At 35.8% G+C, this 16,802-nt stretch overlaps 1 protein-coding gene across 5 annotated transcripts in view; it reads right to left on the reverse strand.

The window, feature by feature from the left end:
* RBM27 (RNA binding motif protein 27) overlaps positions 1–16,802 on the reverse strand; it is a 77,010-nt gene that overhangs the window by 41,855 nt on the left and 18,353 nt on the right. For 3 of the 5 annotated variants that reach the window (XM_032850868.1, XM_032850863.1, XM_032850851.1), the window contains exons 4-8: positions 12,386–12,477; positions 11,525–11,718; positions 10,537–10,800; positions 7,632–7,925; positions 6,055–6,189 (exon numbers count right to left, since the gene is read on the reverse strand). In XM_032850868.1, coding sequence (XP_032706759.1) covers positions 6,055–6,189; positions 7,632–7,925; positions 10,537–10,800; positions 11,525–11,718; positions 12,386–12,477 — 979 coding nt within the window. The remainder of the gene's footprint in view (positions 1–6,054; positions 6,190–7,631; positions 7,926–10,536; positions 10,801–11,524; positions 11,719–12,385; positions 12,478–16,802) is intronic. The other 2 variants (XM_032850875.1, XM_032850859.1) reach the window with 1 other exon arrangement.

Below are 16,802 nucleotides of genomic sequence, written 5' to 3' on the forward strand. Positions count from 1 at the left end.
ATTTGGAAATATGAATGCTGACTGGATATTTGACAACAGTAAATATAAATATTTTGGGACTATGAGATAAAGTACTGTGATGGTGTATGATTAATCCTTATCTTTGAGAGATACATACTGAAGTTTTTACTGATGAAATGTTACATTTGGGGGTGGTTCTAACATAATCAAGTCAGGGGTGAGTTATAGATGAAGCATGATTAACCATATTATGTCAAGGAGTGTTGAAGCCTCTGAGTACCTAAAGATTCCTGCAGTATTTGTTTTCCTTTGGTGTATATTAGAAATTTTCCAAAATAAGTTTTTCTTAAATCAACTAGGTTACAATATCGGTGAAGATGAGCTGGTCACAATTTATATTCATTCAGTTTAGTTCCGATTGGGAAAGAGAATGACTAGATAATTTCAAACTGCAAACATCCCAATTTATGCTCCTATCTTAAGTTTTTTGTACATCTTACATGCCTGAGAGCAAAATTTTTACATTCTTAATGTTAACTCTAGTCAAGTGATGACAGTCTTGAAACACACTGAAATTTTAGCTACTCTGTAATTTCCTGATTTTGTCATTAATAGTATTTCCAGGAGAAAAATCTCAAGTTTTAAACTAAAACCCCAATTAGAAAACAAAAAAGCTACACCTTCCAATTATTGGCCATATTTATCATGTAATCTTCTGTATTAGAATCCAAGGTACCTGGCACACCATCCTAAATGGTGCCTGGTGCATAGTAGGAACTCAATAAAGAGTCACTTAAAGAAAGGATGAAAGCTTATTTATTACAAGTATCCCAATGACAAGTATTTTGGATGAAAGTCTGTATGTTGAAATATGGCAGTAAGATACTGAATATAAGACAAACCAAAGTAAAACATATGGGGAGAGAAACCCCAGACAATATTCAGTGACTCTACCAGATATCGATATACTTTTCTAGACATCAAAATCCATGATTCTGCACTGAGAAATGTTCCACAGAATTAAATGAGGAATCCCAAGCTTAGTAGGAATATAGTGTTTCAGTAATTTTACATAGTTGATAACAGGAAAATATATTGTCAGAAACATAAAGATAATTTATAGAAATTTATTTGAAGACTAATAACTACCTTTAACCTAAAAATCAATCTGTAGAATACAGGATATTATACTCTATTACTTTTTCACACATTCCTTAGAGTGAGCTTAGCAATCATAAAATATTTCTAATATGTCTTCTTCAAAGAAACTTAAGAAACAGGTTGAATTTAAGGGAAAAAAGGAATATACTTGAAAATGGTACTGTGAAAACAAAAAATGTACACAGTGAGGTGGTTAATTCAAATTTAGGTAAAATATTTTAAGTACTTCAGAGGAAATAGCTGATTTTTTTTTAAGATTTTGTTTTATTTATTTGACAGACAGAGATCACAAGTAGGCAGAGAGGCAGGCAGGGCAGGGGGCGGGGGGAAGCAGGCTCCCTGCTGAGCAGAGAGCCCAACACGGGGCTCGATCCCAGGACCCTGGGATCATGACCTGAGCCGAAGGCAGAGGCTTTAACCCCCTGAGCCACCCAGGTGCCCCATAATAGCTGATTTTAATAGGTGTTATGATATTGCTCTCTTTCTATACAATTTCAATCACATCTATTATTTAAGTCCTTTCAGAATATCTGTGACATTTTTAATTCAAGAAACAACAAAATTTCAGAGTTTTTTCTAAACTATATCCATTTGATGTCACCTTTTAAATAGCATTACCAGGAGCCACTGATATCCTACCCACTTATATGGTGGAAATAATTTCTTATAATCAATGGTCCCATTCCAGAACAAGTAATAACTGCAGCCAAAATTACGGTTTTATTTTTGACAGAATTAGTTCCTTTGTCACCTGTTATTTCTGAGCCACTCTGTTCATCTAGTCATAACAACAAAATATACTGTACTTGGTGTTTTCTTTTTTAATAAACACATTTCTTTTCCACTATTAGATTTTTAGCTTCTTGGAAGAATCATTTCTTATTCATCTGTATATTCCCAGTACCTAGCATTGAGCAGATTATTTTTACCTCTGAAACTCCAGATTTCATTTTTCTCTGTATATTTGGGTCTATACTGACATATTTTTCACAAATAAATACCATCTGATACACTCTATTCCACTTATAAACATTTTCTATGTTATGAATTTTAAAGATAATTTTGATAATAAAATATCCATAATTTAAACTTTCCCAACTTATTAAACTTTGAGAGCTAATACATTGTAAACATAGTTTTTTTACTTCATTTGAAGTCAAGTTCTAAATTTTTTTAGAAATTACCGATTATACTACTGAGGAAAGTATACCTGAACAACTTGAAAGATTCAATTTTTCTGCAAAGAATGAACTTAAAAAAAAAAAAATTTAATCAACTGAATAGAAAGATACAAAAAAATTTATGAATAACAAATATACCCCCCCCAAAAAAAGTTCTGTTTACACTGAGATCAGAAACTATCCCCTACATTTTCAAATTCCTCTATAAATTTTATATTAAAAATTTAAGTTTTAAAAAAGGAAGAGAGGGGCTCCTGGGTGGCTCAGTCAGTTAAGCATCTGACTCCATTTCAGCTCAGGTACTGATTTCATGCATCTTGAGATCAAGTCCCATACCGGGTTCCACATTCAGTGGGGAGTCTGCTTGAGATTCTTTACTTCTCCCTTTGCCCCTCCTCCCACTCACATGTGTGCACTCTCTCACTCTAAAATATATAAATCTTTAGAATAAATAAGGAAGAGAGTAGTTTGCATAGTAGGAAGTTTTAAATTGTCTGATACAAATAATTCTGTAATTTTCAAAACATTCAGTTGCCAACCAAATCAGTCTCTTTAAACCAGTGATTGAATCTAAGAGACTATCCTCTAAAGCAGTAATTCACAAATGCTGAAAGGATGTTACCACCTTTCACTGGTCTGAGACAAAAAGAGGGAAAAAATGTAATTAATATTTCATAAAACCAAATATAAAAGGACCAGTCCTTTATCTTTTATTTTAATGTAAAAATTTATTTTTTAAATTACCTTAGATATTTTCATATACAATTCCCTAACGTGGCAAATAAAAGTTGCTAACTGTACTGCTCCCCCAAATTTTCTTAAAAATGTTTATCAGCATCTAAAACAGAAGTTTGGAACTTATGTTTTAAAAGGACTTTACTAATATATCACAAAATATTTTTGCTTCTTAAAAAGAGAAAAATGTTGTTCAAGTAACCAGAAGTTTACCTTTTTTCATCTTGGCTCTCAAGTATGTAGCACATTGCCTGGCACATAGAAAGCATTCAATAAATATTTGCTCCATTAATAATAATGAAGCTAAGTCACTCAGATGATGACAACTGCCAGATTTTTATAAATTAAAATCAAAACGGAATTTTTAGAGTGAGTCACGATGTTAAATTTAACAATATTAAAATAAATGGTAATTGTCAGACTTTTTAAAAATTCAAAAACAAAATAGAATTTTTATTGTGAATCACAATGCTAAATTTAACAGTAAGAAAATGTGCCATCTGCAACAAACTCTCAGATAAATAATCCATTTTTTGTACTTACAAGTCTAAAGGCATTAAGAAATAATGCTAAGAGATGAATTGGGGAGAATAAATGATACAGGACGGATGAATGTTGAAGTTGAGTAACAGGTATATGGGAATGCATTATATTATCCTTTTTTATTTTTTGTTTAAAATTTCTCTAATTAAAAAATGAGAAAAGGGGTGCTCAATTGGTTGGGCAACTGCCTTCAGTTCAGGTCATGGTCTGGAGTCGCAGGATGGAGTCCCACCATCGGGCTCCCTGTTTAGCGGGGAGTCTGCTTCTCCCTCAGACCCTCCCCCGTCTCGTGCTCTCTCTCTCATTTTGTCTCTTTCAAATAAACAAATAAAACCATTTAAAAAAAATGAGAGAAGCAGTGAAACAAATACGTGCTGCAAAAAGACACTACAGTAGTTAGAAGACTGAGATACTAAGATGTGGTTCCTGTTCTAAAGCTCAGCTGAACATAAAATTAACATACATGAAAAGAAATCTAACAGTAGGCCTGTGTACAATTATATGTCATATATGTAATAAATTCTTTTTAGTCCTGTAGGAGTTTACAACAGAGCAATAATGTTCCCCATGTACTGAGAAGATTTAGGCCTTGAAAGAAGAGAGAGAGCAAATTACTAGAATGAAGACAAAAAAAGTTGAGTCACAACAAGGGGGCAAAGACAAGGTATAACTGGCCTAACCAGAGAAGATACATGTGGGAGTTGAGTGAAAAAAGAGATTACCAAGAAAGGCAGGGTAGATCATAGAAAGAGAAACTATAGGGAGGGGTTCAACGATCGTCTCGGAGAGGTACCTGGGTATCTCACAGTGGCTGAGCCTCAGACTCTTGATCTCAGCATGGAGCCTACTTATAAAAAACATATATATGCAATTCAGGGGGAAATTGTGGCCACTGCAGAGTTCTCATGAGGTACCATTCTGATTTGTTTTCTCAGGAAAATTAGCATCGCAGCATTATATGATGTGACTGATGGGGACTGAAACATAATGGAGTCAACAAGATTATAGCAATAACCCAAATGTCAGGTGATTCAAGTGTGATGAGGGCAGAAGCCACAGTAGAAATAGAAAAGGATATTTCAAAGAAAAAGAGAAAGGATTTCTTAATTAACCAGATATAAATAAAGCAAAGCAATTAGTCAATCATGTCAAGGTTTCAATTCTAGGTGATTAATGGGTGTTATTTCAATTTATAAAAACACACAGGAATAATGGAGGTAGACAAAGAGAAGATAATTATGAATGATTTCAGCGAAGTCGCAATTTAAGGAGACAATAGTAACCATAGTATTATAAAAACTAACCTTTATATTTAGCTTACTAGATGCCAGGTTCTATTCTAGATAGATGTATTAAAGCATTTATTCCTCAAACACGCTTTTTAGGTGAGTAATGTTATTATTCCTATTTTACAGAAGAGAAAACTGACATTCTATGAAGTTAAGTAACTTGTCTAAGATGACAATGAAAGTAAGTAATGGAACAGGATTTAAACCTGGGCTTCATTATATTGCTGAATTGCCTTACCATGACATTATAAAGATGAAGAAATGTTTATGATAATACACTGCACAAAAGATGCATTTATTCATAAAGCTACACAGCTCTGTTTAAAAAAAAAAAAAAAAAAATCTCGCAGCACCTGAGTGACTCAGTCGGTTAAATGTCTACCTTCAACTCAGGTCATGATCCCAGAGTCCTGGGATCAAGCCCCACATCAGGCTCCCTGCTCAACACAGAGTCTAATTCTCCCTCAGACCCTCCTTCTTCTCATGTTCTCTCTCTCACTCTTTTCTCAAATAAATGAGTAAAATCTTAAAAAAAAAAAATCTCAAAATCTAACACTTTTAACAACCAATCACCTTGTTTTTATGTTTTTAGAGAAAGGAATATTTTAAAAAGCTTTAAATAAACTAAAAATAATGACAAAAAATACCTAAGAAATCAGAGAACCAAGATTTAAGAACAAATTATTATAGTTAAAAATAAATGTTATAAATAGCATAGCCACTAAATATTATAGTTTAAGTGATGCTCTCAATTGTCACTCCAGCATACAAGTTAAATAATTATTCAGCATATTTTATCCAACCTTTTGTATACTCTTAGAAGATAAGCCTTATGTTTTGGAAATTCAGAGTTCAATTTTTTAACACAAGCTCCAAAATAAATTTCATTTAGAAGAGATTAAAGCTTCAAAATACATGTCCTTCAGAAGATACTAAATGTTGCTGCTTCCTCTATAGCAGAAGGCCTTACTCTTTCCTTCCACTGGCACACAAGTTAAAATACAGCCATAGAGCATAACCACAAAGGTAACTGCCTTGTGAACATAAATATAAATATAAATGTAATTTTCATATGGCACAGTCGATAGTCCATAAGAAGAAAAACTGTATTTTTTTAAAAGTATGACATTGAAACTCAGCTTTTCTATACCCCAGCAATTTTATGATAAGCAATGTTTACTTACGTTCTGATACTGTATAAAGGAGGTTCTGGGGTAAAGGAGGAGGTAGTCTTGCTCCCACTGGTGCAAGATTGGGCACTGCACTTGTCCCAGGCTGGTCACGGTTGTTTATCAAGCTTGACTGTGTTATGGGTGGTCCTAAGAATTAAAAAGAAAAAAAAAAAGAAGAAGAAGAAGAAAAAGATAGAGCATGAATATTTCCTAATAAAAAATACCTACTATACTAAAACTAATTTGGAATAGTCATAATTGAAGTACCTACTTTGGCACAGAACAGAATTAAGGAATTTGATATAGGCAGGCTTCAGCACAGTAAGTTGCATAATTAAGAGGACATTTTAGTTCTAGAACAGACAAAATAATTCTAGGGTGAAAAAAAAGCAGGATGGTTACCTCTGGGGAGCAGGGATGAAAAATAACTGACAAGGAACTTGAACAATCTTTCTGGCATAATGGTAAGCTCCTTTTTAAAAAAAAAAAAAAAAAAGATGTACTGATTTATTTGAAAGAGAAAGAAAACTTCAGTGGGGAATAGAGAATCCTCAAACACACTCCCCGCTGAGCAAGGAGCCTAATGCAGAGCTCCATCCCAGCACCCTGAGATCATGACCTGACCCAAAATCAAGAGTCAGACGCTTAAGACTGTGCCACCCAGAAACTCCTAGAATAAGAGTAGAGTTCTATAGAACCCTTAAGTTCTACATTAGGAACATGTTTAAATGTACTGATGTCTGCAACATACTAGGAAATGAATAAAAAATAATAATGGGAGAGATAAAAAGATAATGTGAAAATAGAAACACAGTAAAATATTAGTCATAGAACCTAGATGGTGAGTATATGGGTGTTCAATGTAGTTATTTCAACTTTTCAGTTAGCTTGAAATTTTTCATAGCAAAATGTTGGGAGAAAATGATACTTTTGGATTTCATTTTTAAACAGAAATATTCCCACACTTCACGTCCTTTTATAAGTTCTTCTAGAAATTAAAATTTTTATAGTCTTTTATCTTAGAAATTTTCAAATATACACAGAAGTAGAGTAATAGTATGTATACCATACATACCGTCATAAGATCTATTTATTTGAACATGCGAGAGAGAGGGGAGGAGGTGCATGAGTGGGAGAATGGGCAAAGGGAATTTCAAGCAGATTCCCTGCTGAGTGTGGAGCCCACTGCAGGGCTCTATTTCATGACCCTGAGATCATGATCTGAACCAAAATCAAGAGTCAGAGGCTTAATCGAAGTGAACCACCCAGACACACCCAAAGAGATATTCTTTAAAGACTGGGAAATTTCATGTTCTTCTTTCTGACATCTTCAAAACAACTGGATTTCTTAAGATGTCGTCAACCAGCAAGATTCTGTCACCCAAGATTTTTTCAAGGTACTATAAATAATGTAATAAAACAATGGATAGAATAAAGAATAACATTATAATTACAGGAATATATTCAAAATTCTATTATTAATTTATCTTTCAAAAGCTTTAAATCTAGTGTCAAGTTAGTGAAGAGGTAGGTTCTTCTAAATACAATTCTTTGCTAAAGGACAAAATATTTAATGAACATGTACTTACTTGGTATGGGAAGCACAACAGAAGGCGGAGGCTGGCCATGTCCCTGGGGGACAGGAAGTCTCATACTGTGGCCAGGACCTGGACCTGGACCTGGGCCTGGGCCAGGGCCTGGGCCTGGACCTGGGCCTGGACCTGGCATGGGAGGCATTAACATTCCAGGAGGTGGTGGAGGAGGAAGCCCAGGAGGAGGTGGAGGGAAAGGAATCATGCTTGGCAGAGCAACTTCATCAACAACGAGGGGATCATTTCCATGATCAAACTGACAAAGGTCACCAAGTACACAAAATCCTCTTTCTGAAAGAATATAAGAAGAATCTTATTATGATCTTAGAGCTCAGAAAACAAATAAAACAAGACCCTGAAAAGCCTACCAATCTGATTTACAAAGTAATTTTTCTCTAAGGAATTTAGAAGCCTTCTTAGTGTTATTGTTAATCATCACATATCCCCGAGGTAAGGCCAGATGGAAGTACTCTACTTTCTATGAGACCATGCTTTGTTGAGGTAGCAAGTAACAGGGTCCAAAACAGGATACTAGCCACTACACATCTATTTGCCATTATGTTTGCATAATAAAAATTCAGATTCTGGGGCCCCTGGGTGGCTCAGGATTAAGCCTCTGCCTTCCACTCAGGTCATGATCTCAGGGTCCGGGATCAAGCCCTCCATCAGGCTCTCTGCTTGGCGGGGAGCCTGCTTCCACCTCTCTGTCTGCCTCTCTGCCTACTTGTGATCACTCTCTGTCAAATTTTTTAAAAAACCAAAAACTTAAATAAATAAATAAATAAATAAATAAATAAAAATTCAGATTCAAGGTGCCTGGCTGGCTCAGTTGGTAGAACATATGACTCCTGATCTTGGGGTCATGAGTTTAAGCCCTGCACTGGTTGTAGAGATTACTTAAAGGAAATTAAAAAAAATTCAGATTCATTTTAGCAAAGGCAGGATATGTGTGTAAGGGATTTAACTGGACAATCTAGGGGCGCCTGGGTGGCTCAGTGGGTTAAGCCTCTGCCTTCGGCTCGGGTCATGGTCTCAGGGTCTTGGGATCGAGCCCTGCGTCGGGCTCTCTGCTCAGTGGGAAGCCTGCTTCCCCCTCTCTCTCTGCCTGCCTCTCTTCCTGCTTGTGATCTCTCTCTCTGTCCAATTAAAAAAAAAAAATCTTAAAAAAAAATAACTGGACAATCTAATTTCAATTACCTATTTTCACGGTATTATTCTAAATTCTACATTCTTGTTGTATCTGTAATTTGAAATGTTAGTTTAAAATATTTAAGTTAGAGGTCAGCTGGGTGGCTCTATGGTTTAAGCATCTGAACTTTTTTTTTTTAGGATTTATTTATTTATTTGAGAGAGAGAGCACGACCAGGTGAAAGGGGAAGAGGGAGGACAGGGAGAGAGAATCCCAAGCAGACTCTACACTGAGCATGAAGGCTGAGCAGGGTTAGATCCCACAACCCTGAGACCATGACCTGAGTCGAAACCAAGGGTCGGATGCTTAACCAATGGCACCACTCAGGCACCCCAAGCATCCGACCCTTGATTTTGGCTCCAGTCATGATCTCAGGGTTATGAGATTGAGCCCCAAGTCAGCTCCACACCCATCTCCTTCTGCCCCTTCCCCCTTAAAAATAAAATAAAATAAAATAAAATATTCAAATGAGAAAGGGTACCTGGCTGGCTCAGTTGGTGCAATGGGCACCACCAACTCTCAAGGTTTTAAGTTTAAACCCCACATTGGGTACAGAGTTTACTTAAAAATAAAATTTAAAAAAAAAAATTCAAGTGGAATTATTTACTAGGTTATTCACGGTAGCACTGTTTATAACAACAAAATATTAGAAACACCGCAAAAGCACACTAATAATGAATTAAGTTAAACATATTTTCCTACATTCACAAAATTAAGAAACCTAAAAAAGATATGAAGGAAGCCCTAATGTATTAATAAAGGATAACTGCCATAAAATACCACTAAGTGAAAAAAACATGCAGAAGAGTGTGAAGAGTATACTAGGGTTTATGTAGAAGAGAAAACAGAGGAGACTATACGTATCTGTTTATGTACATATATATAAGACTATGTTTGGAAAGCTACACAAGAAATTAGTAACATTAAATTGGCCTTGGGAATGAGAACTCAGTAGCTAGGAGACCAGGGTGAGAATGAGATAATGCCTGAGTTATGATTTGATTGTATTTCCTACTTAAACTAAATAAAATGTAAAAATAGATATTCTGTATTTACAGAAAAAATGTTACAATGTCTGCAATTTACTTCATATGATATGGTCTGGGAGAACAAGGAGAGAAGTACAGATGAAAACAAAATTGCCCATGATCTCCTAACTACTGATGTGAGATCATGGATACATTAGGGTTAATTACATTATTTTGTCAACTTTTACTAATATTTAAATATTTCCATAATAAAAAATTAAAACACACATAAACACACAGATTCATTCAAGTGGAGAGAAAGCAAATCAAAATTTTAAGTAGGTTATATAACGCTTTACAAATTCCCAGCACCAAACACTACAAAAAAAAAATTACAATTCCTAATGTCTACCAAATTTTGTGGTGTACTTACAGTGTTGAAAGTAATAAGAACAACAAGAAACAAATAAATGGGTCAAATTTGAACATTCTCTTAACCCGAGCCAAACTATTAAATCAAGAAAGTAAATAAGCATATGCCAAAGGCGGTTTTCTTTCTCACTCATCCCTTTTAACAAAATCTGGACTATAATGAAAAGGTATGCAATACTAACGTTTGCTTTACTAGTACTTTTGGGTAGAAGAGAAGAGACTTTTTGCCATGATAAGTTCTGCATACACTAGCAATATTAGCAACATTTGCTTTACTAGTATTTCTGGGTACAATATAAAAGAGAATTTTTACCATCATAATCTCTGCATCGCCTCTTTGGTGGTGGGTTTCGACCAAAAGAATTGGAAGAGCTATGATTGTTATAGTAATTAGACCAACTCTCCGTTGTGTTTTCAGAGTGATGTGCAGGTGCGATCACAGTAACAGTGCTGGGAATAGACTGTGCCCCAGAGGAATACTGCTCAGAGGAGCTCGGAGGTGGTGCAGACACAGGCACATAGGAACTCTCCAAGTCATTCCTTTCACTCTTAAACTTTGATCTTTCCCTGTGCTCTGCTTCGGGGACAAAATAAAAACAAGAAACAAGATTAGACACTTATGTTCTTAACGATGTTTGTTTTCTCACAGAACAGGGAAGAGAATATTGTAATAAACTCACTAAGTTGTCCATATTTCAAAGTGTTTTCATTATTAATATATCCTAAAAGGAACATCAACAACATGACATATCTTGATCAGTAACTTGTGTAAAATCATCTTTTATAACATCGACACCAATACCTAATGAAAAAAGCCTCATATTTAATAAGGAAGGTATCTAAGAACTGACTTCCAAACGGATATCCCGAGAGATCAGTGGTTGGGATCTCAGTTATCTACTTATCTGTTTCCTTTTTAATTTTATAAACTCCAGACCACCTTAAAGCAAAACAATTATTTTTAGTGAGGGGGTGAGGGACGGAACAGGCAGTCCTTTTCCTCCAGTGATAGCTTTGTTGATTAAAAGACATTAGTTTCAATTACACAAAATGACTTTAAGTCCAGACATGTACTATGATATCCTTACAAAGAGCATTTTAGTCCAACTCCTTTGACTCCATCCTGACAAGAGAGCCCTGTCTTTATAACAAAATTAGCATTAGGTTTTTTGAGATAATTCTAGATTTTGCATTGCTCAAACATGTAAAGGTACACGTGCTTTTAAGGGGCAATCTGGTATCCTCAAGACAGAGCAAGATAAGGAATACAGAGATTTTAGGAGGAAGCCTCATCTCCTCACCAACATTCCTATTTGGATCTCGGTCTTTGCTGCGCCCTCTACTTCGGCTTCGACTTCGACTCAGGCCCCGGCTCTTACTCCGACTCTTACTCCTGGCCCTTCTCCAGTCGTATTTCTCACGGTACAGTTCATTCCGCTCATAGTACCGGTCATAGTCTCTCCACTTGCCATCTTCTCTTTTTTTCTCACGTGTCCTGTAATACACAGATATAAACGCCATATGTATACTATAGAAACCAAGTACGCCAACAAATCAGGAGTACGAAATACCCTCGATTCATCAAAAGTCATAGTGTCTGAGCTTTTTCAGAAAGCTGTAAAACCACAACATAATTCCTCTGATGCATTATATAAAAAGAAAAAACATTCCCTCAATTACACTGGGTGGGGAGAAATGACAAAAAGAGGTGAAACCAAAGTATGGGGAGGGGTAAGGGGAAAAGCAGAAATTTAAAACTAGAAAAGAAGAAAGGCAGAACCAAAGTTTTCCTAAATAAAAGACTAATTTTTTAATTGCAGGCTGATGAATCAACATATAAACTGAACTATTTGTAGTATAAAATACTATGGATGATTTTAATAGTGAGCACCCCTAACCAAATGGAACATTTCATTAATATCCTCTAAGGAGACTACTCCCACCCCTGTGCTCTTGGGGAAAGCACATAATGATGACTGTTTATAAAAGGAAGAGAAAGTATGACAAAGACAAAAAACACAGAATGGAGGGAAGATAACCACCTCTTTCTTTAATCAGTTTAGAGAGAGGCATCAGTACATATGTTAAAAATCCCATTAATGCCCTTGCAGTAACTAAAAAGCAAGTTATCAGTGTCTCCCTAATTAAATATAAACACACACCTTCGCTCACTAGATTCTGAACGAGTCTTCTGGGGACTAGGATACTTCTTTTTTCTACCATCTCTTTCTTCCTCTGCTGGCTCCTGAAATACCTATATGAAAGCATTCAATAGGAAAAAGATTAGTCCTTCTATTATTTATGAAACACATCTATCTGATAATTTTTCTAGTACAAGAGAGGGCACAAATACAATGAAATACTGCAGTCAAATTATATACAAAAAAGTTGGGCAACAGAGAGGAGTAAAAAAGAGCTGAAATTACTTTAAAAGTAATACACTTATTTTTAAATGTTAATTTCTCTTTTTTTAAGATTTATTTATTTGAGAGAGAGAGAACACACAAGCAGGAGGTACAGCAGGAGAGAAATCTCAAGCAGACTCCAGAGCTCAGCATGGAGCCTAAAACAGCGCTCTATCTCACGACCCTGAGGTAACAAGTGAGCCGAAACCAAGAGTTGGACCCTCAACCGACTGTGCCACCCACACACCCTAAATATTAATATAAGGTAAGAATAGCAGTGCAGAAGGAAAACAGCAATTCATCCCTTATAATGAAACCACAGAAAGAGGAAGTCTGTAAGTATCATACAGTAAAATGATTTGTTTCCCTAATTGTAAAATATATTCATAATTTCAGAACTGTAGATTTATTTCACAGAAAAGGTTTCAAGAATTAATGGTAAAGTTAGTAAGTGCCATAAAATTACACATTTCACAAGATTTACAGAAAAATGGTATTGGAATTCACGAAATACTGTCTTCTCTTAAAGCTTAATAGTTAAGACTGACCAGAAATCATCTGTGATTTTATTGTTTTAAAAAAGTTAATCTCAAAACAAATAAATAGCCTCTACTAGAGAAAGGTGAAATAAAGTCATTTGCAAGAGCTAAACAAATGTCCATCTAATGGAGAAGCTCACTTAACAAATAGGAGTCAGTGAATGGAACAGATGATAACAATTTAGTAAATCCCAGGCAACCTAAAATGATAGCCACAATATGGCAAACATATGGCACTGGCTAAAACATGAATCATTTGTTTAGATTATATTTAAAAATCATTCTTTCTACCTATTTACAGGAAATAAAGAGTATATATTACTCCCCTGGGATGCAATCTGCAAATACAGACAGTAAAAACTCTACAGCACAAAAGACTAAGTTCCTTCAACAAAATAAAATTTAAGGGAAAAAAGGGGGTGAGGAAAAGAAGACCGAGAGAAAGATATAGGTAGGTTTAAAGGGGGATTTAAAGATTAAGAGAAACTTAAAAGACATCAACTTGGAAATCTTTTTCCTTTTCTGTATTTTGCAAGGATTTTTTTGATGGATGTGTATTAACTTCTAATGGAGAAAAAATATTCTTAAAAAGTTAAAGGATCAGGGGCACCTTGGTGGCTCAGTGGGTTAAAGCCTCTGCCCTCGGCTCAGGTCATGATCCCAGGTCCTGGGATGGAGCCCCACATCGGGCTCTCTGCTCGGCAGGGAGCCTGCTTCCTCCTCTCTCTCTCTCTGCCTGCCTCTCTGCCTACTGTGATCTCTATCTATCAAATAAATAAATAAAGTCTTTAAAAAAATTAAAAAAAAAAAAAAGTTAAAGGATCAGGAAGCTGGGGTGACTCTGTCAGTTGAGTGTCCAACTCTTGACTTCAGTTCAGGTCATGATCTCAGGGTCATGGGATCAAGTCCTGCATTGGGCTCTGTGCTCAGTACGGACTCTGCTTGTCCCTTTCCCTCTGCTCCTCCTCCTACTCATGCTCTCTTTCTCTCTCTGAAATAAATAAATAAAATCTTAAAAAAAAAAAAAAAGTTAAAGGATTGAAGAGAAATAAAAACATAACATCATCTAAAAACTTGGGCATAAATGTTCACACCAGCATTATTCCTAAAAGCAAAATGTATTAACCGCTTGCCTATCAGCCCAAATATGCATCAACTGATGACCTAACAAAGAATATGTGAGGTAATGGGTATTAAGGAGTGCACATATTGCATGGAGCACTGCGTGTTATACACAAACAATGAATCATGGAACACTACATCAAAAACTAATGATGTACTATATGGTGACTAACATAATAAAAAAAATTAGAAGGAAAAAGAAAAGAAAATGTGATATATCCATAAAATGGAATATTATTCAGCCATTAAAAAAAGGAATACATGATACAACCAAATGAACTCTAAAAGCATTATGCTAAGAGAAAGAAAGAAGCCAGTCACAAGACTACAAATGGTATCACTCTATTTACATGAAATATCCAGATCAGCAAATCCATAAAGAAATAAAGATTAGTGGTTGCCTAAGAGAGGGGGAGGGGCCTGGAGGAGAAGGGTTGGAGGGTGAGAGATTAATGGGTACACTATTTCTTTTTTGGATGATGAAAATGATTATAATGGATCATATCGATGGCTGTACAACTCTGAATACAATAAAAACCATCACATTTGTACACTGTAAATAGTAGAATGGTATAGTAGGGGAGTTGTATTTCAATAATGCTATTAAGAAGTCAAAGGCCCTGCAAAATATGGATGAACCTCACATAATAATAAGCTAATGGGTATGTGACCAGCTCAGTTGGTGAAACATGCTACTCCTGATCTCAAGGTTTTAAGTTCAAGCCCCACGATGGGTGTAGAGATTTTAAAATAAAATCTTTTTTTTTTTTAATATTTTATTTCTTTATTTGACAGACAGAGAGCACAAGCAGGCAGTGGCAGGCAGAGGGACAGGGAGAAGCAGACTCCCCGCTGGGCAAGGAGCCTGATACAGGGCTCGATCCCAGGACCCCAGGATCATGACCTGAGCCAAAGGCAGCCACTTAACCAACTGACCCAGCCAGGCGCCCCCAAAACAAAAACTTTAAAAAAAACTAAAGAAAGGCAAAAACTGTGATTCCTTTTACATAAAATGGAAAAAACAGGAGAAACTAGTACATGGTACTAGAAGAAGGAATAGTGGTTACCCTAGAGAGAAGGAAGTGAGAGGGAATAAGGAAAAGCACATTTAAAATAAAAAAAAGAAATTTCAGGGGCTACTCAGTAGCTCAGTCGATTAAGCAGTGAAGCATCTAACTCTTGGTTTTGGCTCAGGACATGATCCCAGGTCCTGGTACAGAGCCTGACGCAAGCTCTGCACTCCCCACAGAGTCTGCTTTGTCCCTCTTCTTCCCTTTCTGTTCCTCCTCACTCTTGTATACATGTGTGTGTGCACACGCACATGCCCACCTTCTCTCTCAAATAAATAAAATCTTTTTAAAAAAAATAAGTATCAACCAACCTGGTTATTTAGATCTTGATTAAAACAAATGGGGAAAAATGGACATTTATGAACAATCAGAAATTTAAACACTAACTAGGTATCTGTTACTATCTTAAGGAATTACTTTTATATAAAATTTTTAAAAATATCACTTTTTAAATATTATCTTTTAGAAATATGCATATTAAGTATTTATAGATAAAATGATATCTTTGGGATTTATTTCAAAGTAATTTAAGAGGATAAAAACTGGCTGAACTATAGTGAAAGATCACTGCTCGTAGATCTGTAATTATTGAAGGTGAATGATGGGTACATGGAGACTTCTTTCATTATTCTGGCTTCTTACAAATACATTTTAAAAGTTAAAAAATAATAATCTGCATTCTTCTCCATTTTATAAATTTTCTATAACTTCCTGGTGGCTAAGGATATATTTTTCCACAATTATTTCTAACTTAATCTAAAATAAGTTATTTGGGGGGTGCATTGGTGGCTCAGTTAAGTATCTGCCTTCAGCCCAGGTCATGATTCCGGGGTCCTGGAATCAAGTCCCGCATCAGGCTGTTTGCTCAGTGAGGAGGGCTGCTTCTCCCTCTCCCTCTGCCTGCTGCTCATCCTACTTGTGATCTCTCTCACTATATCCCTCTGTTAAATAAATAAATAAAATCTTTAAAAAATAAAAATAAATAAAAAAGTAAGAGAGTGTGTGTGTGTGTGTGTGTGTGTATACATATATATGTGTGTGTGTGTGTATATATATACATACATATATCTGGCATTATAATGCCTATATATTCTTGAATTTAAACTCTATATGAAGATTTCAGGGCACCCAGCTGGCTCCATGAGAAAGAATACACGACTCTTGATCTCAGAGTCACTTAGTTCAAGCCCCATGATGGGTATAGAGATTATTAAAAAATAAATAAACTGAACACTTCATAAACCAAAACCTCTCAGGGCGCCTGGGTGGCTCAGTGTGTTAAAGGCTCTGCCTTCGGCTCAGGTCAGGATCCCAGGGTCCTGGGATCGAGCACCGCATTGGGAATCTCTGCTCAGCGGGGAGCCGGCTTCCTCCTCTCTCTGCCTGCCTCTCTGCCTACTTGTGATCTCTGTCTGTCAAATAAATAAATAAAATCTTAAAAAA

This window comes from Lontra canadensis, unplaced genomic scaffold (assembly GCF_010015895.1).
Source record: "Lontra canadensis isolate GAN:19392208 unplaced genomic scaffold, GSC_riverotter_1.0 scaffold4, whole genome shotgun sequence".
Classification (NCBI taxonomy): Eukaryota; Metazoa; Chordata; class Mammalia; order Carnivora; family Mustelidae; genus Lontra; species Lontra canadensis.